Source organism: Hyla sarda, chromosome 1 (genome assembly GCF_029499605.1).
Source record: "Hyla sarda isolate aHylSar1 chromosome 1, aHylSar1.hap1, whole genome shotgun sequence".
Taxonomy (NCBI): Eukaryota; Metazoa; Chordata; class Amphibia; order Anura; family Hylidae; genus Hyla; species Hyla sarda.
In genome coordinates this window covers 416332195-416358692 of record NC_079189.1, presented here as the reverse complement: position 1 = coordinate 416358692, position 26498 = coordinate 416332195, and the positions used below count along the sequence as shown (strand labels likewise).

Sequence of the window (26498 nt, the reverse complement as noted above, 5' to 3'; positions counted from 1 at the left end):
TTTTCAACTTTTAATAATACATTGGTGAAATGTAGGGGTGCAAAAAGAGTTTTGCACCACATTCGCAGTAGCAGGTGTATTCACCCCCATCCACTGAATTTACTACAGTTTACGCTTGCTGGTAAGTAAAAACTGAGGTTAAAATCTCTGCCAGCTCACAGTTGGCGGAAATTTTAGCGTGCCAGGCTGGATTTATGTAGAGCTGTACATATATCCAGCAGGGGGGGGGGGGGGGATTAATTTAGACCAGCGTGTGAGATGGTGGTCTATGTCCAATCGATAGTTCAAACCAAAGGGGACACGACTAACCATATGCTTGATCCAATAAGCTTCTTTGTTGAGAACCATCTTAGTCTAATCTTCCCATCTTAATGGTTTAAAAAAAATAATTTCAATTGGACAAACAATAGATTCACTTTTACCATGTTATCTGTGATGTGGCGTGATATTCCGGAGAGCACGCGACTGTATGAAACACCAGAAGCAGCAACCACTGTAAAGTGCTCTGTGATCCTATGTTTGAGCTTTCGTACTCTGCTAACTACATTTTGTAATCTGTATTCAGTGCACTGAATAACATAAATGTTACAAATTATGGAAGTTTTTCTGTGAAATATTTCATGATTGTAAATATTTAAATGGGCACTGTCCCTAACCTTTTTTTTTTTTTTTTGATATGTTGTAGTACTTATGTACTACAACATCTCTAATATAGATTCATATTTTTTTTTTTTACATTAAAATAGTTTAATTTTAAATTTGAAAACCGGTCACTAGGGGTCTGACATCACGACTGGATTAGGACCGATGCCGGCCGAGCAATCGGTGCTAATTCAGTCCGCCTGCGTTCGCTCCCTGCCTGTCAATAAGACAGGCGGGAGCGAGCGCAGTGAACGCCGGGGCTGCGTGCATTGGCTACCTGGATTCGCACGCAGCCTGTCCCCACCCCCCCGGCATGTACAGTGGAGTGGAGACAGCGCGCGCACACACTATATCAGTGCCGCGTTGATACTCCCTCCATTAGTACTGTACATGCCTTTTAGGGGGTAAGTCTGATCTGAGGTCTTATGTTTTTTTATTTTATAGTTTCCAAAAGTAACACATTTTATCAAGGAGGGGAGGTGAGGGCAGAAGTCGGCACCCAGCAGGCATCAGAGACGTCAGGCCAGCTGGGGAAGTCGACTTTAGACAGAGGTATACAGAGGAGCACAGGATGAGCCATTTGTAAAGTAGAAAATGTTTTTTAAAGGCAGGGAGGGGGTTAGGGATAGGCTAGTAATAGGTAGGGACAGAAAAAAAAACTGATGGTGGGAGCTATACCTTAAATTGCTCTTTAGCTTCACTTATATTCTATAGTCTAGAGATGTATTTACAGTCCTCCCTTCTTTTCCTCCTCTTTTCAGTAGCATTGATTAAACAATCCTGTATTATTGCTTTTCCACCAACAAGCGGATCCAGTCCACTGTGCTGACGTTTTAGTTCTCCATTACGTTTATGATCTTGTTTTACACTGTTGGTTGGTTTTGTACAACTATTTTTATTTTATTTTTTTCTATATAGTGGACACTTGTTGGAATGGTTCTTCCCTTGTTCTGTTTTGCTATCCTTTCTGATAAACTGTAATAAAAAGAATTAACAAAATATATTCACAGTTGTGCTCAGGGGTTTAACAATAAACCAGATTAGGAGGAGTCGTTTTTTTTCCGTTTGTTTTGTTTTTAAGAAACAAATCTCACTTGTAGTTGAGCCAAATGTCTCTTTGAATTGAAAGCAATAGTGTGTTACTTTACAGCAAAATACTAGTTAGACTAGTTATATGCTATAGATAATACAATGTCGGATGTAAAATGAGATCCATAATTAAATAAACTAAGTATATTTAATATATCAGGCAATTCCTGACAAAACAGACACACAGCACCCAAAGTGGGTAACGGTTCCCACAGATGTCCGAGTCTGGAGGGTTCTGCAATGTGGTTTACTTCAGTACTTGTTGTATGTGAAGGCTGGAGCTGATTCAGTTAGAATAATTATATAATTCTAGATATTATTATAGATGTTATTAGCAGAACACAGTCCTAGTTTTCAAGGATTAAAAAAGACAAAAAATATCTAATCTTCTTGGCAGAGTTTGCTGATGTTCTGTTGTCCTTTAAGAAGTGTTAAACGATCTTGTGACATCTTCCGGCAATGGTGATGATGAAGAATGTAAAGAAACACCAGGGGCCCCGATACTTGTCTCCCAGCACTGATATCCACAGTCTGAAAGCTGTTGTTTGGCTGCATCCACCACAGCAGGCTCAATGTCTAACAGAAGACACAATCGATTTAGTGTACTGCAACATTATCTGTTTCCATTATGGCGGGCAATTTCATTTCAATGTTTCTGATAATTTCTTTATTATTGATGTTGGTGCAAAATAAACTATTTTAAATGCAATTTATAAAGCTAGCACGGATTGTAAAAATGTATTTAGGTTTTGGAGGGGTTTGTTTGTTCTTTGATTATTTTCTTGGAAATACTGCCACCTAGCAGAACACAGTGGAACTGAGCATTCATCTTTACAGGCATTTACAGAAAATCTGTCAAAACCAGAGGTTCACATTTGAAGTTTCTTGAATTACCCTGAGCTTTATAAAATGTGTTAGTAAACCTATAGAAATGTAGTTAAAAACAGCAACAGTTTTCTATTACTGTGAATCCAGGTAGAAAAAACAGACATGGCCGCACATCCACAATTTTGTATTTTGATCTACTTGCTTCTCAGCATAATTTCCAAAACTAACAGGTTGTTAGTATACATTTTGATCAAAAGGTACAAGCCCACTCGCCATGTCAAGGCCACCTATAAAAGATCAAAATACAAAATTGTGTGCGGCCATGTGTTTTTTCTACCTGGATTCACAGTTTTCTATTACTGCTGAAACTAGTAGGTAACACATCCCTTGCCAAAATGATTCCATGCTTGTTAACCTCTAATGTCAAGTTACCTTCTACTGTATCAGTAGAAAGCAGCTTGCCCCTGTGTGTGTGTGTGTGTACACACACATATACATACACACTCACACACACAGAGTATGTATGTGTTTGGAAGTATGTATATATATATATATATATATATATATATACACACATACATACATACATACACACACACATATATTCTCCTGTATGGATTTTAAAGAAAATTTCCTTTTTAATAAATTAGAATAGATTTCTAACATTCTGTTTCCAGTTATTTATTATGAGGTATTCAGTGCAGAATGTAGGGGGGGACAGGGTATGAACACTTTCTGAATGCATTGTATGAGCTACCACTTAGCATATAAACTAAACACTAAAATAGCTTCCTCAAGTCAGAAGAAAAATCATAGATTTTTACTTAAACTAGAGCAACATAATACTGAGGAATTGGAATAGGCCCAGGAAAAACTGGTGGGAATGTAATTTCCTTTCAAACAAATTAAAGTATATTTAGTGACTGCATTTAAAATTTTGCACTAATCTACAAAGTACCAACTATACATTGTAATGGAAATACTCCCTGATCTAATCCAATATGCTCACCTGTGTTACAAAAGCATCACCACTAGTGTTTCACTGGAATTGCCCAAATCCAATTTATAATCTGGAAAGAGGCAATGAAATCCAGTACTTCTAATACATACACAAAGGAAAGGAGCATATAAATAATGAGAAAATACTTTAATACATGAGTTTCCTTGACTACGGATTGTGATCCTCCCTCTTTGTAACGTTAGCTGTGACACTCTATTAGAGGGCGGACTCCTTTGTGTCTTGTACTTTTACACGACATCCCACGATCTTAGTTACCATGATGTATGTCCGGTCTATGATATCACATGCAGGGGTGTGGAAATAAAAAAAAAAACTACTTGTCCAAGGGACTAAAGCGGAACACAATCTACTTGTCCCTCAAGAAAATTCACTTGTCCTGGTTGATGAAATAATTTCAACCAAAATAGTACGATTCACCCCACTAGACCACCAGGGATGGATATAAAATCCCTTTAGACACTGCTGACAGCGCTGATCTAATGGTTAATAGGTGATCGCAGTATGCCAGGATATTAGCGGGGGAGAGCTGTAGATCCTCTTATACCCGAGCCCAGAAAAGTCTAGATGTAACTTTTTGATCACCTTATAAAAAATTTCTCATATGAAGTGACCAAAAATGAGCAATTCTGGACTATTATTTACATTTACACCGTTCACCGTACGGTTTAATTAACATTATATTTTAATAGCCTGGACATTTCCACATGTAGCGATACCACTTATGATTATTTTTGTACATTATTTTTATTTAAAGAAAATTGGAAACTTTTATTAGGAAAGGGGCTTATTCACATGTATACGCACTTTTTAAAATATTTTAATTACTATTTTTCAGTCTCAATAGGGACTTATGTGTTACTGGGGGGGGGGGGGTCTGCTTATCCAGTTTATGTGCTGCATTTTGTGTCAGAAAATGCTGGAAGTTGCATTTAGTTACTAGATAACTACATCTCCCAGCATGCCCTGATACAGCCTATGGTTCTGTGGGTGTTGCAGCATGTTGCACTGTATAGTACAGTTAAGGTTATTGTGTAACATGCTGGGAGTTGTAGTTTTGGTTTGTGTCAGCTGCAGAGCCATAGGATGTGTCAAGGAATACTGGGAATTGCAGTTAGTAACTACAACACCCAGCATGCCTTGATGTAGCGAATGGCTCTGCAGCTGACCCGAACCAAAACTACAACTCCCAGCATGTTGCACTTTATGGTTCTACAGTTTAGGTTATGGTCCAACATGCTGGGAGTTGTAGTTTTGGTTCGGGCGTTTGTGTGCATCCGTGGGGCTCTTGGTCGTCAGGTGAGTATGAAGGGTGGGATTCTGGGGGTGCAATTTAGTGCGGGTGCCACTAAAAATAAATAAAATTAGATGGCACAACTGCCCTAATGCCCGACGTGACAGTCGCTCCTATACAAAACATTCATGCATACACATCATACATGCACCAGCCACTGCCCCCATATCATACATACACACACACACCCCAGCCACTGCCCCCCCCACATCATACATTACATACACACATACACTCACACCATACATATACACCATACATATGCACACATCATACATACACCCCCGCTGCCCACCCCACATCATACATCACATACATACACACATCACACATACACTCACACCATACATATACACCATACATATGCACACATCATACATACACCTGCCGCTGCCCACCCCACATCATACATCACATACATACACATCACACTTAGACATTATACACACATCATACATTACATACACATCACACAGACATCATACACACATACACTCACACCATACATATCCACCAGTGTTTTCCAATCAGGGTGCCTCCAGCTGTTGCAAAACTACAACTCCCAGCATGCCCAGGACATGCTGGGAGTTTTAGTTTTGCAACAGCTGGAGGCACCCTGGTTGGGAAACACTGATATACACCATACATATGCACACATCATACATACACCTGCCGCTGCCCCCCCATTATACATTACATACACTCACATGCACTCACACCATACATATACAACCACCCTTCCTGCTGCCGCCTGTATTCTCGGTCTCCTCACCTGATCCGGCCATGAGTGGACATCAGAGTTGTAGTCACCGCCGGTGTGAGGTGAGATTTCCGTCCTCCCCCTCCCCCCTGCTCTGTGTTTTCCCCGTGCAAACAAGCAACCGCCCCGTGGTGGATTAGGTCCTATGGAGACAGATCAGGGGGAGGGGGAGGGATAGAGCTGTGTGCGGGGGATGGAGCTGTGCACGGAGCTGTCAACATCCTCTCTCTCACCCTGCTGTGTCTTCTGAGCTGCGTCCATCCTCCGGAGGGGAGATAAGGGGGCTCTGCAGTCAGCTGGAGACCGCCGCCTCCTCCATACACTGAGTGTCGGTGTGAGGTGTAGACTTCCATTGGCTCCTGCGCCTCACACAGACATTAAAGAAAAATAAGGGGGAAGTCTGTCTGTCCCTGCTAGCCCGATACAGGGCTAAATCTATAAACAATTCACCTGCCCGGCACCCAAAACTACTTGTCCCGGGCGTCGGGCTATAGGATTTCCACATCCCTGACATGACTTGTTTCTATCTAGCCATTGGCAGAGTCCCCATATAAATATGAGCTCTGTCCCCACATTGATTACGCCCCGGAAGAAGCCGTAGTGGTGAAATGTTGGGTGACGGGGGTCCGGTCTTGTTGTCCACTTGGTATGCACACTATTCTCTTTTAACAAGGTTTTGTTACTTTGTAGCCTTGCACCTTGATTTTGTCCCACAGATGTATTTTGGACTACCATATCTCCTCTTTCTTGATTGATAATATGTGTCCTTGGTTCCTTATTTTGGTCCCAAGCTTTCAGCTCTTACACTATGCTTGAGAATATCAACAAATAGTCCCTCCCTGCTTAATTGATTTCTTTACCTGTGATCTATGTAGTATGGAGCTTTCTTCGGACCCTTGGTTCTGTTTCTGGACCATAGAGCTGTAACTCTGCTATTATGATTCATTTAAATGTATGTGTCAATTTTACATGATTTGATCTTTATACGCTCCTTTTCTTTGTTAATGTATTAGTGGTAATTTTGCATAAGATCTGATACCCTTTTTTCTGGGTCTTCAGTGTATTTGATAAAAATCCAGTACTTACCAGGTCGAAGTAAAGTTATTGCACAGCCGCCACCTCCAGCTCCAGTCAGTTTACTATGTAGACCATGGGATGCGGTCACCTGACACAGTCGGTCCAGGGAGGGGTGACCAACACCAATAACATTCAAGTGATGTTGATTAATATCAATTAATTCCTGAAAGAAAAAACATCATTAAGGCCTCTTTCACACTGCCGGGTCATAATGGGCAATAACGGACCCTATTATAGTCAATGGGGTCCGTCAGGTGGCGTTATTTTCAAAGAGAAAAGCCGGAGAAAAAGATTTTTTTCTCCTACTTTTCTCAATGCTAAAATAACAGGCTTCACACTGCCAGAGACAGCCAGCAGTGTGAATGTAGCCTAAATGAGATCTCTGGGCAAAAATGTACTTATGCCCTATCCACAGGATAGGGAATAAGCAGTTGTCAGACCCCCCACAATCTTCAAAATGAGACCCAGCACTCAGTGAGGAGCGCCTGCTGCAGCCGACATGTGCTCCCTTCATATAAATGAATGGAGGGCGTGCAATCTACTGGGAGTCAGGTCCTGTCCCGGAGATCGCAGGTGGTCCCAGCAGTTCATGAAGAAAATAACCAGAGGGAATAAGCACCAAAAGCATCATTATTTTCAGGATTTACCTTAGCAACTCCTCTTTTTTCATAATAAATATAAGGTTTTTATATGATATAATGGAATTGACCAGTGCCTACCATTGAGATATAGATAGTGGCCTAGTTCTCATCCACATTATGGCTATAGCCTGTGCCATTAATGAGCTTAAATAGACAATTCAAAGATATAGTAGTAATACTAGATCTATATGGTGTGTACTGAGCCCCGACATGTAAGATCTGGATGCAGTAACAGAAATTGTACTTGGTTACCTTAGAACAATACACTCTTTTCAGTTACCAACATAAGTCTTTTTCATTTTTAAATCAAAGTCCTTTTTTATAGATTTTCTAATAAAAAACGTGTATAAACAGTTCCCACACCTCCACCCAAAAATAAAAGGTTGGTAGCAAATAGTTAGATGAGGTTTAAAGATCCTTTGTAGCTTTAACCTTTCGTGTCATAAATAGTATACACAGCAAGTGTCTCCATGGCTTCCAGGAGAAGATTATCAGTATATCCCCAAAGGAAAACCAAAGAGGAATGTTGAAGTGTATAAAATAAGTTACCCCATAACACAGTCCCTAAAGTCTGAATGCTACAGACGGGATTGTCCTGACATCAGAACACCCAATTTCTATTTTCAGGTTATGCTCCAGAAATATCTTACCTCTAATATGGAATAATGTTCTTTAGAAAGCCCTTCAACTCCGGCTTGTAGGACTCGCTGGCACTCTTCGGAGATTGCATTGATAGATGAAAGTACAGGCTGCATAATATCTGGATACTAGGAGAAAAGATGCATGCTGGTAAGATCAAATATGATGGGGGCTGCAGTTGATAATCCATTTAATGCACTGTATAATAAAAAGTATTATTTAGGCTATGTCAATTTTACAAAAGATATTCCTATTTTACTGGGTGGGAAGTAACTTTCTATTAAAGCTCTCCAGGAAGGCCAACTACTTTAAGATGAAGTGAAGGTCCTAGCTGTCATGGCGAGGAACATAACATCATGAATTTATTTGTACGGAATAATCTGTATGGTTACGGCTAAGAAACGTCCAGCTCTTATAAAAGGTAAAGGCTCCGGACAGAGATGCTGTTGCCATTCACTAATCTGTCTGTAAAAGTTTATTAGGCCTAAAATCATATCATCATGAAATTTGGTCATTTTTTTCTGGACTTTCTGCCACTTATACCATAAAACCACATTTTAGCTTTACTCCAGATTGATATGAGTGCTGACAGGAAACAATACGATACAAAACAGGGCTTAGCTTCCAGTCAATCAAGCAGGAACAGGGATGAGAGGGGGAGCAAGGAGGAGCTCCAGCCCTCAGGGTCTTGGAAACACCTCTTTGCATGATAGAATAAAATTATTCTTCTACATTATGGAAGCACACACAGATATATGTTAGGTACCGCTTGTCTCCTTGCCCTAACTGCTATCCTATAGTGTCAGCAGTTTGGAACGCAAATAGCAGACAACAGATTCTCTTTAACTCCTTTAGTCCAAAACAAAAAACAACCTTTAAAAATGGGTATTCCTTTGATCATTCTTTCTTCAAGAACTATGCAGAGGCAGGTGCTAAATAAAAAATAACATATACTTACCTTCCTCCCTTCCCCACTGCTGCCATTCTCATTGCCCTCCCCATGGGCAGCACTTTCGGGATAGAGGTTGGCATGTGCAGTTGCCTGTCCAGCCAATCAGAGCCAGTTATTGAAAACTCCATGAGAATGGCAACAGTGGGGAGGGAGGAGGGTAAATATAAAAAATATATATATAAAAAAAAAAAATTCCCAGAATATATGTCTTTATTAAACAGCCACATGCTCATTCAAATTAGTGGGAACTTTGGAACAGTGGTCCTTTCTGGTTCACATTCTTCATAAGATAATATTCGTTTTAACTTAAGTCATCTTTATCAGGCGATTTATCATAAAGGGAATTAGCATGATATTGTTGTTTATCCTACCATCATCATGCCATTGAGCAAGAGAAGCTTAGCAGCTTGATATGCATTTTTGTTGTTAAACAGTAAGTGCTACTTATTAACTAATATGTCTGCTTCTCATATGTGTGGGAGTCCAGTGGGCAGTCTCACTCAATGACAGCCTTCGCTGCATGATCGAGCACTCACAGATAGCATTCATTCACTGAGTAGGACCACCAGCTGGACTCCTAAGCACAGAATGAGACGAAAGATATATTTCTTAATAGTAGGGATCGACCGATTATCGGTTTGGCCGATATTATCGGCCAATAATCACGATTTTGGGCCTTATCGGTATCGGCAATTACCTTGCCGATAAGCCGATAATGCCCCGCCCCCACCGCACCGCGACCGCCCCGCTGCACTGCACCGCACCGCCCCGGCCCCATCGCCTTCCCCCATCCCCGGTTTTATAATTACCTGTTCCCGGGGCCCGAGGTCCACGCTACTTCTGGCTCCTGCTGCGTCCTGCGTTACGCTGTGCGCAATGACGAGTGAGGGAACGTCACCGTCAGTGCGCACAGTGACAGCTCAGGAGGACGCCACCGGAGCCAGATGTAGAGTGGACCCCGGGAACAGGTAATTATAAAACCGGGGATGTGGGAGGCAATGGGGCCAGGGCGGTGCGGTGGGGGGTGTGACGTGGTGCGGTGGGGCGGTAGGGGGCACAGAGCGGAGCGGTGTGGTGGTGGTGGGGGGGGCAGTCGCGGTGGCGGTGATAGGACTCAGGACCCCCGGACAGGCAGGGGGAGAGAAGTGGGTGGCGGCGGCGGTCTATGGCACCACAAAAGCCACTGCAGTTCATTGATTTAAAGCGCCTGCTTTAAATCAATGATCTGCAGCGGTGTCGCGGGGGGATAAATAGCTGATAACTTATACCGGAATATCGGTATAAGTTATCGGCTATCGGCCCTAACCTCCACCGATTATCGGCCCAAAAAAAACTATAATCGGTCGATCCCTACTTAATAGGTAGCAATAATGTTTGAGTTGGAGACAAAATGTATGTCATTACAATGCTCAAAACCCAAATTTTATTGGTAAATAAAGAATGAGAATGCACCTTTAGTAGCTTGTCTTTTACTCCTGCCACAAGGATCTTTGTACTACGTGGGACACGTGTGTTGGTGAGTAATATCTGCAGCATTGGTACCCTAGAAACATGATACAACAGATCATTGCAACATTTTATTTACCAGACATAACAAAAAAACTCAACACCATGTTTGGAAATATACTTGAGCAACTACTCTTTTTTATAAAAAAAATAAATATATAAGGTTTTCATATGAGATAATGGAATAGACCAGGGACTGCTGCTGAGATCTACATGGTGGCCCACTTCAAACAACTCACTGCTACCCTGAGCCATATAGTGTTGCTCGCGAGTATTCGCAATGCAAACTTTATTTATAGTGCTATATTCGCGAATATCGCATATTCGCGAATATAGCACTATATATTCGTAATTACAAATATTCGCTTTTTTTTTCACAGTACACATCACAGTGATCATCCCTCTCTGCTTGTATGGTGTAAAGAAGGCTCTAATACTACTGTGTGAGACTGGCGCGCGAATATTCGCATATTGATCCCTCCTTTCTTTTAGCTTGTGGGCCAATGGGAATGATGCAAATACAGGTGTCGGAGATTAGCAACATACCCAGCAACCAATAGGAAAGTATCCCACCCCTTCACTATGGGTGGGTTCACACCACGTTTTCCACAACATCTGGAGGACCAGTTTGGAGACCACTACTTAGCGGTCTCCAAACTGTTCTTCCCCAGTTGTTGCATAACTACAACTCCTAGCATGCCTTTCGGCTGTCAGTGCATGCTGGGAGTTGTAGTTTTGCAACAGCAGTAGGCACACTGGTTGGGAAACAGAACTAGAACCTGAGTCTGTTTCCTAACTCAGCGATTCCAACCCATGTGCCTCCAGCTGTTGCATAACTACAACTCCCAGAATGCACTGACAGACTGTACATGCTTGGAGTTGTAGTTTTGCAACAGCTGGAGGCACACAGGTTGGAATCACAGAGCTAGAGTCTGTTTCCTAACTCACTGGTTCCCCACCAGTGTGCCTACAGCCCCAGCCCCCCCCACCCCACCCCCCAATAAAAATGAATAACATCTCATACGGCAGTGTTTCCTAAACGGAGCCTCCAGCTGTTGCTAAACAACAATTCCCAGTATTGCCGGACAGCCATTGACTGTCCTGGAAGGCTGGGAGTTTTGCAACAGCTGGAGGTACTCTGTTTGGGAAACACTGCCATAGTTTTTGGGGTTTTGGTGGAGACAAGTGCCATCCTTGTATCGGGGTCCGCCCCTATTGTAAATTCCTAATTTAGGCCTCAAATGCACATGGCGCTCTCTCACTTCAGAGCCCTGTTGTATTTCAAGGCAACAGTTTAAGGCCACATATGGGGTATTTCCGTACTCAGGAAAAATTGTGTTACAAATTTTAGGGGGATTTTTCTGCTTTTACCCCTTATGAAAAGGAAAATTTGGGGTCTACACCAGCATGTTAGTGTAAAAAAAAAAAGTTACACTAACATGCTGGTGTTGCCCCATACTTTTCATTTTCACAAGGGGTAATAGGAGAAAAAGACTCCCAAAATGTGTAACCCCATTTTTTCTGAGTATGGAAATACCCCATGTGTGGACGTCAAGTGCTCTGCTGGCGAACTACAATGCTAGGAAGAGAAGGAGCGCCATTGAGCTTTTGAAGAGACAATTTGTTTGGAATGGAAGTCGAGGGCCTTGTGAATTTAAAAAGCCCCCGTGGTGCCAGAACAGTGGACCCCCCCACATGTGACCCATATTGGAAACTACCCCCCCCCACATAATGTAATGAGGGGTGCAGTGAGTATTTACACCCCACTAGCGTTTGTCACATCTTTGTAACAGTGGGCTGTGTAAATGCTCACTGCACCCCTTATTACATTATGTGAAGGGTGTAGTTTCCAAAATGGGGTCACATGTGGGGGGTCCATTGTTCTGGCACCAGGGGGGCTTTGTAAACACACGTGGCCTTCAAAATCCGAGACACATTCTATCTCCAAAATCCCAATGGCGCTCCTTCTCTTCTAAGCATTGTAGTTCGCCCACAGAGCACTTTACATCCACATATGGGGTATTTATATACCCAGAAGAAATGGTGTTACAAATTTGGGGGGCTTTTTTCCTATTTTACCTTGTGAAAATGAAAAATTTAGGGTAACACCAGCATTTTAGTGAAAAAAAAAAATGTTTGTTCTCATTTTCCCATCCAACTTTAACGAAAATTCGTCAAACACCTGTGGAGTGTTAAGGAGCACTATACCCCGTGCTACATTCCATGAGGTGTAGTTTCCAAAATGGGGTCACACGTGGGTATTTATTTTTTTGCGTTTATGTCAGAACCGCTGTAAAATTAGCCACCCCTGTGCAAATCACCAATTTAGGCCTCAAATGTACATAGTACATATCACTTCTGAGCCATGTTGTGCATCCGCAGAACATTTTACGCCCACATATGGGGTATTTCCGTACTCTGCGTTACAAATTTTGGGGGTCTTTTTTCCTTTTACTGCTTGTGAAAATAAAATGTATGGGGCAACACCAGCATGTTAGTGTAAAAATTTTTATTTTTTTATACTAACAGGCTGGTGTAGACCCCAACTTTGCCTTTTCATAAGGGGTAAAAGGAGAAAAAGCCCCCCTAAGTTTGTAACGCAATTTCTCCCAAGTACAGAAATACCCCATATGTGGCCCTAAACTGTTTCCTTGAAATACGACAGGGCTCCGAAGTGAGAGAGCGCCATGCGCATTTGAAGACTAAATTAGGGATTGCATAGGGGTGGACATAGGAGTATTCTACGCCAGTGATTCCCAAACAGGGTTCCTCCAGCTGTTGCTAAACTCCCAGCATGCCTGGACAGTCAGTGGCTTACTGGAAATGCTGGGAGTTGATGTTTTGCAACAGCTGGAGGCTCTGCTTTGGAAACACAGCCGTATGATATGTTTTTCCTTTATATTGGGGGGGGGGCAGTGTAAGAGGGTGTATATGTAGTGTTTTACCCTTTATTACGTGTAGTGTAGTGTTTTTAGGGTATATTCGACAGGCGGGTTTACGGTGAGTTTCCCGCTAGGAGTTTGCGCTGCGGCGGAAAATTTGCCGCAGCTCAAACTTGAAACAGAAAACTCACTGTAAAACCGCCTGTGTGAATGTACCCTGTACGTTCACATGGGGGGGGGGGGGTCCAGACCTCCAGCTGTTGCAAAACTACAACTCCCAGCATGCACTGACACACCATGCATGCTGGGAGTTGTAGTTTTGCATCAGCTGGAGGCACACTGGTTGGAAAACCTTCAGTTAGGTTCTGTTACCTAACTCAGTATTTTCCACCCAGTGTGCCTCCAGCTGTTGCAAAACTACAACTCCCAGCATGTACTGGGAGATGTAGTTATGCAACAGCTGGAGGTGCGCAACTACAACTCCCAGCATGCCGAGACAGCTGTTTGCTGTTTGGGCATGCTGGGATTTGCAGTTTTGCAACAGCTGGAGGGCTACAGTTTAGAGACCACTGCACAGTGGTCTCCAAACTGTGGCCCTCCAGATGTTGCAAAACTACAACTCCCAGCATGCCCAGACAGCTGTTTGCTGTCTGGGCATGCTGGGAGTTGTAGTTTTGCAAGTTTTTCTCATGCGCGAATATATGTTTAGACTATAAAGAAAATATATTTGCGCATATATGAATAATAATATATTTTCACATACGCAAATTTTTGCACATTAGGAATTTTCAAATACATGAAAAAAAGTCGCGAATATAACGAATCTGCGAATTTAGCAAATATATGACGAATATTCGCGCAATATCGCAAATTCGAATATGGCCTATGCTGCTCATCACTACCTATAATGAAATTTTTAAAGATATGGTAATAATACTCTATCTATAGATGGACATATATGTTGCGCACTGAGTCCTGGCATTTAAAATGTGAGTGCATGTGTAAATTCTTGGTAACAGAAATTGTACACTCCTTTCAGTTAAAGTTGTCCTCACATCAAAACAACCCAGTAATCCGTTCATTGACAAATGATAGCAAATAGAGATGAGCGAACTTACAGTAAATTCGATTCGTCACGAACTTCTCGGCTCGGCAGTTGATGACTTATCCTGCATAAATTAGTTCAGCTTTCAGGTGCGCCCGTGGGATGGAAAAGGTGGATACAGTCCTAGGAGACTCTTTCCTAGGACTGTATACACCTTTTCCAGCCCACCGGAGTACCTGAAAGCTGAACTAATTTATGCAGGATAAGTCATCAACTGCCGAGCCGAGAAGTTCGTGACGAATCAAATTTACTGTAAGTTCGCTCATCTCTAATTGCAAACATACAACATAAAATAAAAGCAAGAACAAGTGTACCTGTCAATTGGAGTGATCTGACCAGCTTGATACCGTAAAGCACCCCCTACAATGAAAACATGATTACTTGTAGTTATCCTCTTTATTCTGCTCATATATTTAGTAGTTTACTGACATTGCATTAGTTAAAGGAAAGCTGCAGTGAAATAAACTTATCCCCTTATCCACAGGAAAGGGGATAAGGAGGTCCGAACACTGGGACCCTCTGCGATCTCCTGCACGGAGCCCCAGCTCTGCCACGGCCGACATGCCCCCCTATGTATCTCTATGTGAGAAGCGGGAATGCAGCATTCGCCCATCTGCGCCTCTCCCATAGAGCTGTATTTGGGGGATTCGTGTTCTTCGACCTCAATGAGGTCGACGACACGCGGATTAGCTGGCACACAGGGCGGCAATATGGGTGATCGCCGGGGGTTCCAGCGGTCGGGCCCCCGCAATCAGACACCTGTAGATAGGGGATAAGTTTGTTTTACTGCAGATCTCCTTTAAATGTCCGCAATTAGTGTCTAAGGTTGATATGGTTTAGACTACCACATGTATTCACATAATAGCTATGTGTTATAAACCCTATTAACCATACCCAGGTATGTGTTTAATCACAGTGGGCCCCACTGATCATGAATATAGGGATACAAGACGTCAGTAAGAAAGAGTATGAAGAAGTAACCACTGCTACATTCAAAGTTCTCCTCACTTAGGTTGTACACTGAGGGGGAAAAAAAGGGGGGGGCTTATATAATATCCTGCAGATAAGCGATAAATTTCCACTGTGGAACAACCCATTTAAGAACCCTACAGTAAAATTACAATAGTTACATACCCCATGTCCCTACAGCATTGTCCACTCCAGAAGGGTTCCCATGGATGACTTTCTCACCCTGGAAGGCCCAACCATTAATGAGGGTCAGCTCAGTCTGTGTCCACCTGCCACAACAACCAGCGTAAGAAGATACCCAATGATAAAAGAATACCACTACATGTTACCAAATAGAACTCCATACCTTACATTGTCAATGTTTTCCTGGACAGGGCAGGAAACCTTTCCAGAGGCTGTTAACATGGCAGCAGCAAGACTCACTGAATATGCAGCACTGGATCCCAAACCAGCTCCAGTCGGCAGCTGAGACCAAACCACTATTTCCAAGCTTGGTAATTCTCTAGGTCAACCAAAACAGTTTAGAGGTCAATGGGTCAACGTATGTGTAAATGTATTTCAGATAGGAACTGTGAACCCTATAGAGACGTGTACTGGTGTGAGAAATGGCTATATCTGTACAGCGCTGTAGAATATGTTGGTGCTATATAAGCAACAGAAATAAATAAGGAGATTCTGCATAAATTGCATCTAAATTACCGAAGAACAGCCAAAACTAGAAATCACTTACCGTCCACAGATTGACAGGTAAAGGTAGAGGAACGCTAGAACAGCAAGACTTTCAGTATCTTTGGTTCCGTTAGAAAGACCCGCGAATGCCTTCAGAATATCCAGCTGTTCAGGGCTAGGACTGACAGGCTCATGCTCTATAGAATCTAGACACAAGCGGTAAAGAAAAGGAATAAGCCAATAACTCATAGACTGCATATAAAGTCCTAGACACTGTTCAGTTTAATCAGTTTCTCTGGCTATGACTCCTGATCATGTGCTAAGGAGAAAACTCAGACCCATAAATCCTGAGCTTAACAAAGAGATCCACTGAAATTCAATCCTAACTACAATGTAATAGAGATGCTTCTAAGAGGCCACATTGAAAATGTAACTTTGTGGAAGATTGCACTATTGCATTACACTTACATAAGTTAAAGGACTATTTAACTGACAGCATGAGAGTCATAACAATGGGTTAAAAGGAAGAAGAACCCCCAATGATGGAGTTAAAAAATGGGTACCAGCCATATTGTTGACATACACAGCCATCACTCCACCTTTCCATGATAGGTCACAAGATGCTGTCACACTACAGTGATGATCATGGAAATAGACCACAAGATAGGGTGTAATGTACTAAAACTCACCTTGGAATGATGGTACCAGTGCCTGAAGGTCAGAGATATTCCAGCTCAACTTGGTCCCAATATTTGGTAGGTTTATAAACACAGAGCTATTATCACTGCTGGGCTTCAGCCTAAGAAATGTCCTTAAATTTAAACCTACTGCCAAAGCTACCTAAAGATAAAGAAACAATAGAAGTACATACATATGTTATTAAAGGAGTCAGTAAAATACTTATATGTGTAAATTATTATCACCTATGTAAAGATTGACATCAGGCAGTGGGTGTGCCTGCAGCAGGGGAGAGTGTCAATCATCAAGCAGGAGGCGTGCCTGCAGCAGGGGAGAGTGTCAATCATCAAGCAGGAGGCGTGCCTGTAGCAGGGGAAAGTGTCAGTCATCAAGCAGGAGGCGTGCCTGCAGCAGGGAGGGCGGTCAATCATCAAGCAGGAGGCGTGCCTGCAGCAGGGAGGGTGGTCAATCATCAGGCAGGAGGCGTGCCTGCAGCAGGGGAGAGTGTCAATCATCAGGCAGGAGGCGTGCCTGCAGCAGGGGAGAGTGTCAGTCATCAAGCAGGAGGCATGCCTGCAGCAGGGAGGGCGATCAATCATCAGGCAGGAGGCGTGCCTGAAGCAGGGAGGGCTGTCAATCAGGCAGGAGGCGTGCCTGCAACAGGGTGGGAGGTCAATCATCAGGCAGGAGGCGTGGCTGCAGCAGTGGGGGGTATCAATTATCAGGCAGGAGGTGTGCCTGGAGCAGTGGGGGGGTATCAATTATCAGGCAGGAGGGAGGCCTGCAGCAGTGAGGGGTATCAATAATCAGACAGTAGGCTTGCCTGCAGCCATGGGGGGGTATCAATTATCAGGCAGGAGGCTTGCCTGCAGCAATGGGGGTATCAATAATCAGACAGGAGACGTGCCTGCAGCAGTGGGGGGTATCAATGATCAGACAGGAGGCTTGCCTGCAGCAGGGAGGGCTGTCACTGATCAAGCAGGAGGCGAGACTGCAGCAGTTTAACACACAGTTTAAAGAGGTACCTGCCTATGTAGTAATACAGATAAACTTTAGATTTTTTCAGGCATTCCAGCATTTCATTGCCTGAACAGATCTTCTGTCTGGATTAAAGGAGATCTGTAGTGCACTATAACTTATCCCCTATCCGAAGGGGGGTCCAAGCTCTGGGGCCTCCCGGGATCTCCTGGACGGGGCCGCAGCAATAAGCTGGAAAGGGGGCATTCCGTCCCCGAATGGCGCAGCAGCCGACACACCCCCTCCATGTACCCTATAGAGATAGATGGAGGGGGCGTGTCTGCTGCGGCTTTCTGCTGGGGACGAAACTTCACTTCCTGCAGGCTGCCACGGCCCAGTTCAGGAGATCCCGGTGGGCCCCAGCGCTCGGACCCCCCTGCGATCTATAACTTATCCCCTATCCTTTGGATAGGGGATAAATTATTTTGCGCTGGAATACTCCTTTAAGATAGATTTCCACAAACAGTAATGTACATCTCTCCCTGCTCCACCAGCTTTATGCTGTTAACATAATTCCATTTTACTTGTTTATATGAGGACATACAAAACATTGTAAAATACCTTCCCATGTACCACAGCGTGCTCTCCGTGTAATATGACTTTCCCGGGAGCAGACACGAACAGTTCTCTACCGGCCATCGTTGATATTCCTATAGAAAGATTTGCAGCTGTTAAATTTATGCCAACCCATTGACTCTGGAAGCAGATAAAGTAATAGGGGATGAAACAGTTCTGTATATAAACCCACTGTTATCACTGCTTAGTATCGAGTTTGCCTTCATCAAATGTGTCATTAATACGTCTTATATTGGAACTAGACCTGTGAATATGATCTCTAAAAGAGAACCATCACCGGGATCAGTGCGTTCTCCCAGCCTGTCTAGGAGTAAGTCAGGTGTAAAGGGTTCACCTCTTGGTTCTCCTACATAGGGAACTGTAAATGTGGATATAGGGTTTGCCTAAAGTGTACCTGTGGCTTAAAAAAAAAAAATTTTAACATGAACTAGAGTCATGGCAAAAGTTTTTTTGGTCGGGGTTGGGGGTCGGTGTTTAGACCCCGACCAATTGTTAGAATGAGTGGGGAGAAAAGCATGGCTGGCAGAGACAATCCCCTGGACTTACACTAAGTTTGTCTCGACTTGCGTGCGCTTCTCCCAGCTAGTTTTAGCAATTGGTCGTGGGTTAAAAACTTTTGGAACTTCTCTACAACATTTCAAAGGTTTGTTAAAGTGACAGTACCCATTTAAACATGTGAATTCATAGAAGTTAAGAACACATTTACTTTCTTTCTCACCAAAGACTATAGAACCAAAGGATATATTAATTGTAATGCTACTTCTGTAGTTTACTAGGCATCTTGAAATAGTTGCCGCAGCCAGCAGTACGTGGGCTGTACAAATAATTCTCTCACAATTAGAATTAAAGAGGTACTCCGGTGGAAAACTTTTTTTTTGTAAATGAACTGGTGCCAGAAAGTTAAACAGATTTGTAAATTACTTCTATTTCAAAATCTCAATCCTTTCAGGACGTATTAGCAGCTGTACGCTACAGAGGAAATTCTTTTCTTTTTGAATTTCTTTTTTGTCTTGTCCACAGTGCTCTCTGCTGACAACTCTGTCCGTGTCAGGAACTGTCCAGAGTGGCATAGGTTTGTAATGGGGATTTTCTCCTGCTCTGGACAGTTCCTGATACGGACATCAGGTGTCAGCAGAGAGCACTGTGGACAAGACAAAAAAAGAAACTAAAAAATAAATAAATTTCCTCGCATACAGCTGCTAATAAATACTGGAAGGGTAAAGACTTTTTAATAGAAGTAATTTACAAATCTGTTTAACTTTCTGGCGCCAGTTGATTTAAAAAAAAATTTTTTCCACTGGAGTACCCCTACATTGACCAGATATAAGTTCCAAGGTTGGTATCTCTGCACTGTCACGGCACTTTAGGGATATACATACTGATGAAACAAGATCCTTGAACCCTACTGGCATAGAAAGGGATAAAAGACACAACAGAGGAGGGGATTTGAAGAGATTTAGATGTTCATATCTTACACCCGCCAACTGCAGGGTCTGGACATGAGGCACGATCTGATCATGACTTATTAGCATGATGGGATGTTGTATACTGTACATTGTCCTTGCTAACATCATGTAAAGCAGTATAGCAGTATATATAACACGTTAGGTCTCTCTTTCTCTGAGTTAGTAGTGGAATGTAATCTTTTTCTGTCAAATTGTTATTTCTATACGGATATTATCAGCTTACATGTTTCCATATGCATTTTGTACTTTAGTTATGATGTTTACATATGTATTTTTGCTATACCAGATCTCTAACTATTTATGTACATGATGAAATGTATGTATTGCCCGAATAAGAGGTTAGGTAGTTCTAGAAATTTTGGAAACCATAACAGGTTTTTTCTCCTTTTTTATTTATCCAGCTGATGTCACTGACAGGTGACCTAGCTGAAGGGTATTTTAGTGTGTTCTTGTGTTGTAAGCCCACACTTGATCACTAAGCACATTTAGCGTGAAATGCGTTAAAACATTTTTTGCTCCAGTACTTGGCCTACATTATTAATAAAGAAAGGCAAACTACATTTTTCATCTTTGTGCTAGACAATCTTCTTCGGTGCCTATACCTGTGAAGCCAGAGACGGTGCTGACGGGTCCATGACACGGGTATAGAACTGGAAAGGGGCGAGCAGTTACTACACACAAGTCTACATGACTACTAGATACAATCTCTGACCACAGCAGCATACTGTTTGCCACAGAGGCCAGTGATAGACTGCAATGGGGACATGGAAATAGGAGCAGGCCATATTGTTGTAGCCAAGTAACCACTGTAACTCACTGTTTGTGACCTGCCTTTGTTTTCCACTATAGTGTCAGGAATTTTAGCTGTTCAGGGAATTTACAGTTCGTGCTGCCCCACCCCCCATGGCCCCTTCATAAGATCAGTGACAATAAAGCCCCTGCCTTTCCCCATCATAAGATCAGTAAAATTACAGCCCCTGCCTGTCCCCATCATAAGATCAGTGACATTACAGCTCCTGCCTGTCCCCATCATAAGATCAGTGATATTACAGCCCCTGCCTGTCCCCATCATAAGATCAGTGACATTACAGCCCCTGCCTGTCCCCATCATAAGATCAGTAACATTACAGCTCCTGCCTTTCCCCATCATGAGATCAGTGACATTAAAGCCCCTGCCTGTCCCCATCATAAGATCAGTAAAATTACAGCCCCTGCCTGTCCCCATCATAAGATCAGTGACATTAAAGCCCCTGCCTGTCCCCATCATAAGATCAGTGACATTACAGCCCCTGCCTGTCCCCATCATAAGATCAGTGACATTACAGCCCGTGCCTGTCCCCATCATAAGATCAGTAAAATTACAGCCCCTAACTGTCCCCATCATAAGATCAGTGACTTTACAGCTCCTGCCTGTCCCCATCATAAGATCAGTGACATTACAGCCCCCTGCCTGTCCCCATCATAAGATCAGTGACATTACAGCTCCTGCCTGTCCCCATCATGAGATCAGTGACATTAAAGCCCTGCCTGTCCCCATCATAAGATCAGTGACATTACAGCCCCTGCCTGTCCCCATCATAAGATCAGTGACATTACAGCCCCTGCCTGTCCCCCATCATAAGATCAGTAACATTACAGCCCCTGCCTGTCCCCATCATAAGATCAGTGACATTACAGCTCCTGCCTGTCCCCACCATGAGATCAGTGACATTACAGCCCCTGCCTGTCCTCATCATAAGATCAGTGACATTACAGCCCCTGCCTGTCCCCATCATGAGATCAGTGACATTACAGCCCCTGCCTGTCCCCATCATGAGATCAGTGACATTACAGCTCCTGCCTGTCCCCACCATGAGATCAGTGACATTACAGCCCCTGCCTGTCCCCATCATAAGATCAGTGACATTACAGCTCCTGCCTGTCCCCCATCATAAGATCAGTAACATTACAGCCCCTGCCTGTCCCCATCATAAGATCAGTGACATTACAGCTCCTGCCTGTCCCCCCATCATAAGATCAGTAACATTACAGCCCCTGCCTGTCCTCATCATAAGATCAGTGACATTACAGCCCCTGCCTGTCCCCATCATGAGATCAGTGACATTACAGCCCCTGCCTGTCCCCATCATGAGATCAGTGACATTACAGCTCCTGCCTGTCCCCCATCATAAGATCAGTGACATTACAGCTCCTGCCTGTCCCCACCATGAGATCAGTGACATTACAGCCCCTGCCTGTCCCCATCATAAGATCAGTGACATTACAGCTCCTGCCTGTCCCCCATCATAAGATCAGTAACATTACAGCCCCTGCCTGTCCCCATCATAAGATCAGTGACATTACAGCTCCTGCCTGTCCCCACCATGAGATCAGTGACATTACAGCCCCTGCCTGTCCTCATCATAAGATCAGTGACATTACAGCCCCTGCCTGTCCCCATCATGAGATCAGTGACATTACAGCTCCTGCCTGTCCCCACCATGAGATCAGTGACATTACAGCCCCTGCCTGTCCCCATCATAAGATCAGTGACATTACAGCCCCTGCCTGTCCCCATCATGAGATCAGTGACATTACAGCTCCTGCCTGTCCCCATCATAAGATCAGTGACATTACAGCCCCTGCCTGTCCCCATCATAAGATCAGTGACATTACAGCCCCTGCCCATCATAAGATCAGTGACATTACAGCCCCTGCCTGTCCTCATCATAAGATTAGTGACATTACAGCCCCTGCCTGTCCCCATCATAAGATCAGTGACATTACAGCTCCTGCCTGTCCCCATCATAAGATCAGTGACATTACAGCTCCTGCCTGTCCCCATCATAAGATCAGTGACATTACAGCTCCTGCCTGTCCTCATCATAAGATCAGTGACATTACAGCCCCTGCCTGTCCCCATCATGAGATCAGTGACATTACAGCCCCTGCCTGTCCCCATCATGAGATCAGTGACATTACAGCTCCTGCCTGTCCCCCATCATAAGATCAGTGACATTACAGCTCCTGCCTGTCCCCACCATGAGATCAGTGACATTACAGCCCCTGCCTGTCCCCATCATAAGATCAGTGACATTACAGCTCCTGCCTGTCCCCCATCATAAGATCAGTAACATTACAGCCCCTGCCTGTCCCCATCATAAGATCAGTGACATTACAGCTCCTGCCTGTCCCCACCATGAGATCAGTGACATTACAGCCCCTGCCTGTCCTCATCATAAGATCAGTGACATTACAGCCCCTGCCTGTCCCCATCATGAGATCAGTGACATTACAGCTCCTGCCTGTCCCCACCATGAGATCAGTGACATTACAGCCCCTGCCTGTCCCCATCATAAGATCAGTGACATTACAGCCCCTGCCTGTCCCCATCATGAGATCAGTGACATTACAGCTCCTGCCTGTCCCCATCATAAGATCAGTGACATTACAGCCCCTGCCTGTCCCCATCATAAGATCAGTGACATTACAGCCCCTGCCCATCATAAGATCAGTGACATTACAGCCCCTGCCTGTCCTCATCATAAGATTAGTGACATTACAGCCCCTGCCTGTCCCCATCATAAGATCAGTGACATTACAGCTCCTGCCTGTCCCCATCATAAGATCAGTGACATTACAGCTCCTGCCTGTCCCCATCATAAGATCAGTGACATTACAGCCCCTGCCTATGCCCATCATAAGATCAGTGACATTACAGCCCCTGCCTGTCCCCATCATAAGATCAGTGACATTACAGCCCCTGCCTGTCCTCATCATGAGATCAGTGACATTACAGCCCCTGCCTGTCCCCATCATAAGATCAGTGACATTACAGCCCCTGCCTGTCCCCATCATAAGATCAGTGACATTACAGCCCCTGCCTGTCCTCATCATGAGATCAGTGACATTACAGCCCCTGCCTGTCCCCATCATAAGATCAGTGACATTACAGCTCCTGCCTGTCCCCACCATGAGATCAGTGACATTACAGCTCCTGCCTGTCCCCATCATAAGATCAGTGACATTACAGTTCCTGCCTGTCCCCATCATGAGATCAGTAAAATTACAGCCCCTGCCTGTCCCCATCATAAGATCAGTGACATTACAGCTCCTGCCTGTCCCCACCATGAGATCAGTGACATTACAGCTCCTGCCTGTCCCCATCATAAGATCAGTGACATTACAGCTCCTGCCTGTCCCCATCATAAGATCAGTGACATTACAGCTCCTGCCTGTCCCCATCATGAGATCAGTAAAATTACAGCCCCTGCCTGTCCCCATCATAAGATCAGTGACATTACAGCCCCTGCCTGTCCCCATCATAAGATCAGTGACATTACAGCTCCTGCCTGTCCCCACCATGAGATCAGTGACATTACAGCCCCTGCCTGTCCCCATCATAAGATCAGTGACATTACAGCTCCTGCCTGTCCCCACCATGAGATCAGTAAAATTACAGCCCCTGCCTGTCCCCATCATAAGATCAGTGACATTACAGCCCCTGCCTGTCCCCATCATAAGATCAGTGACATTACAGCCCCTGCCTGTCCTCATCATGAGATCAGTGACATTACAGCCCCTGCCTGTCCCCATCATAAGATCAGTGACATTACAGCCCCTGCCTGTCCCCATCATAAGATCAGTGACATTACAGCCCCTGCCTGTCCTCATCATGAGATCAGTGACATTACAGCCCCTGCCTGTCCCCATCATAAGATCAGTGACATTACAGCTCCTGCCTGTCCCCACCATGAGATCAGTGACATTACAGCTCCTGCCTGTCCCCATCATAAGATCAGTGACATTACAGTTCCTGCCTGTCCCCATCATGAGATCAGTAAAATTACAGCCCCTGCCTGTCCCCATCATAAGATCAGTGACATTACAGCTCCTGCCTGTCCCCACCATGAGATCAGTGACATTACAGCTCCTGCCTGTCCCCATCATAAGATCAGTGACATTACAGCTCCTGCCTGTCCCCATCATAAGATCAGTGACATTACAGCTCCTGCCTGTCCCCATCATGAGATCAGTAAAATTACAGCCCCTGCCTGTCCCCATCATAAGATCAGTGACATTACAGCCCCTGCCTGTCCCCATCATAAGATCAGTGACATTACAGCTCCTGCCTGTCCCCACCATGAGATCAGTGACATTACAGCCCCTGCCTGTCCCCATCATAAGATCAGTGACATTACAGCTCCTGCCTGTCCCCACCATGAGATCAGTAAAATTACAGCCCCTGCCTGTCCCTCCGTCATTAGATCATAACACTTAGTTCACATTTACCCTATGGCCCTGTTTATCACTATGTGGCTCTCCGGTTGTTGCAATACTACACTCCTAGCTGTCAGTATACCTAGTCAGTGGTACTTTGGCAACAACCGTGGAGCCAGTGGTAGGGAGCACAGTCCTTATGATTCAGATTCAGGGAGCCTATAACTTAGTGATCATATAACTACAGAGCAGACATAAGATTCTACATATACACATACAGTACCTGCAGCACCGGCTGTCACTCAATGTATGCACAGCCTGCACTCCCTTACTCCTCCGCATGCTACAGCCTAATCACACTCAGCCAATCACCATCAGCCACTCCACTTCCGCCAATACCTTTAAGACCACGCCCATCCCTCCCAGCCAATCCAGAAAAAGGTGTGTGCAGCAGCGCCGATCTCGGGCCCAATCAGCGGCGATTGTGTGACATAGGGCTGAGCATCCTGACCAATCCGCTTCGTGCTGGAGCGTGGGACGAGGTGTGGGCGGGGCGTGGAGTGATGGCTGCCGCTCGCTTGTTGATACGGGGAGCCGTGCGCGGTGTGACGCAGGGTAGGCGGTTGTACAGTAGTCAGGGAGCCGAGGGAAGGTGAGAGGAGGACTACGCGTTTCCTTACAGTCTGTGTCTTATTGTGCTTTACGTCATCACTTCCTAGTACATATAGCTACACCTAAGACATGAATGGGACTACAGCTGTGTTCTCCAGCTGTAGCAAAACTACAACTCCCATCATGCCCGGACAGCCGAAGGCTGTCCGGGCATGATGGGAGTTGTAGTTTTGCAAGAGCTGGAAGCACACGCCAAAGGCTTCACTCATCCCCCTTTCCTTATTGTCTCTAGTATTACAAGTGACCCCCACTGTCACCTAAAGGAGCCAATGATCTGTCATCATTGTGTTCCTTCTCCCTAGAAGTTTATACTGTAATAGGGAACAGTCATCACATACTGGATCTGCTATGTATTTCTATTGATTTAAAGGGATATTCCAGGAAGAAAAAATTACTTTTTTTTTATATCAACTGGCTCCAGAAAGTTAAACAGATTTTGTTAGTTACTTCTATTAAAAAATCTTAATCCTTCCAATAAATATCAGCTGCTGAAGTTGAGTTGTTGTTTTCTGTCTGGCAACAGTGCTCTCTGTTGACATCTCTGATTGTCTCAGGAACTGCACAGAGTAGAATAGGTTTGCTATGGGGATTTGCTTCTACTCTGGACAGTTCCCGAGACACGTGTCATCAGAGAGCACTTAGACAGAAAAGTACTACTCAACTTCAGCAGCTCATAAGTACTGAAAGGAATAAGATTTTTTAATAGAAGTAATTAAAAAATCTGTTTATCTTTCTGGAGCCAGTTGATATATAAAAAAAAGTTTTTTCCTGGATAACCCCTTTAACAACATGAATTCTGTGGTGGATATGGTATGTGGG

General features: G+C 44.1%; 2 protein-coding genes across 4 annotated transcripts in view; one reads left to right on the top strand and one right to left on the bottom strand.

Moving 5' to 3' along the window:
• Positions 1–25540, bottom strand: MVK (mevalonate kinase). 2 transcript variants are annotated; one of them, XM_056528850.1, is made up of 11 exons: positions 25407–25540; positions 18328–18416; positions 16761–16911; positions 16133–16277; positions 15749–15904; positions 15568–15671; positions 14748–14793; positions 10393–10483; positions 8000–8116; positions 6718–6871; positions 1–2307 (listed from the first exon to the last, which is right to left on the bottom strand). In XM_056528850.1, the coding sequence occupies exons 2-11, from the start codon at positions 18403–18405 to the stop codon at positions 2153–2155; spliced, it is 1197 nt and encodes a 398-aa protein (XP_056384825.1). In that variant the 5' UTR covers positions 18406–18416; positions 25407–25540; the 3' UTR covers positions 1–2152. The 2 variants fall into 2 exon arrangements, with proteins under 2 accessions (XP_056384825.1, XP_056384824.1); XM_056528849.1 differs by lacking the exon at positions 25407–25540 and adding an exon at positions 25291–25399.
• MMAB (metabolism of cobalamin associated B) overlaps positions 25491–26498 on the top strand; it is a 28650-nt gene continuing 27642 nt past the window's right edge. Inside the window, exon 1 of one of the 2 annotated variants that reach the window (XM_056528856.1) lies at positions 25491–25659. In XM_056528856.1, the coding sequence (XP_056384831.1) occupies positions 25571–25659 (89 nt within the window). In that variant the 5' untranslated portion in view covers positions 25491–25570. The remainder of the gene's footprint in view (positions 25660–26498) is intronic. The other variant, XM_056528855.1, reaches the window with a different exon arrangement.

What these genes read in the sequence shown, in the direction of transcription:
- MVK (XM_056528850.1), bottom strand. Translation starts at nt 18,405, where the DNA reads ATGGCCGGTAGAGAACTGTTCGTGTCTGCTCCCGGGAAAGTCATATTA. An exon ending in ACTGGTACCATCATTCCAAG is followed by an intron (nt 16,278 to 16,760) that starts GTGAGTTTTAGT and finishes GCTTGTGTCTAG; the next exon opens with ATTCTATAGAGCATGAGCCT. An exon ending in CAGATCACTCCAATTGACAG is followed by an intron (nt 10,484 to 14,747) that starts GTACACTTGTTC and finishes TCATGTTTCTAG; the next exon opens with GGTACCAATGCTGCAGATAT.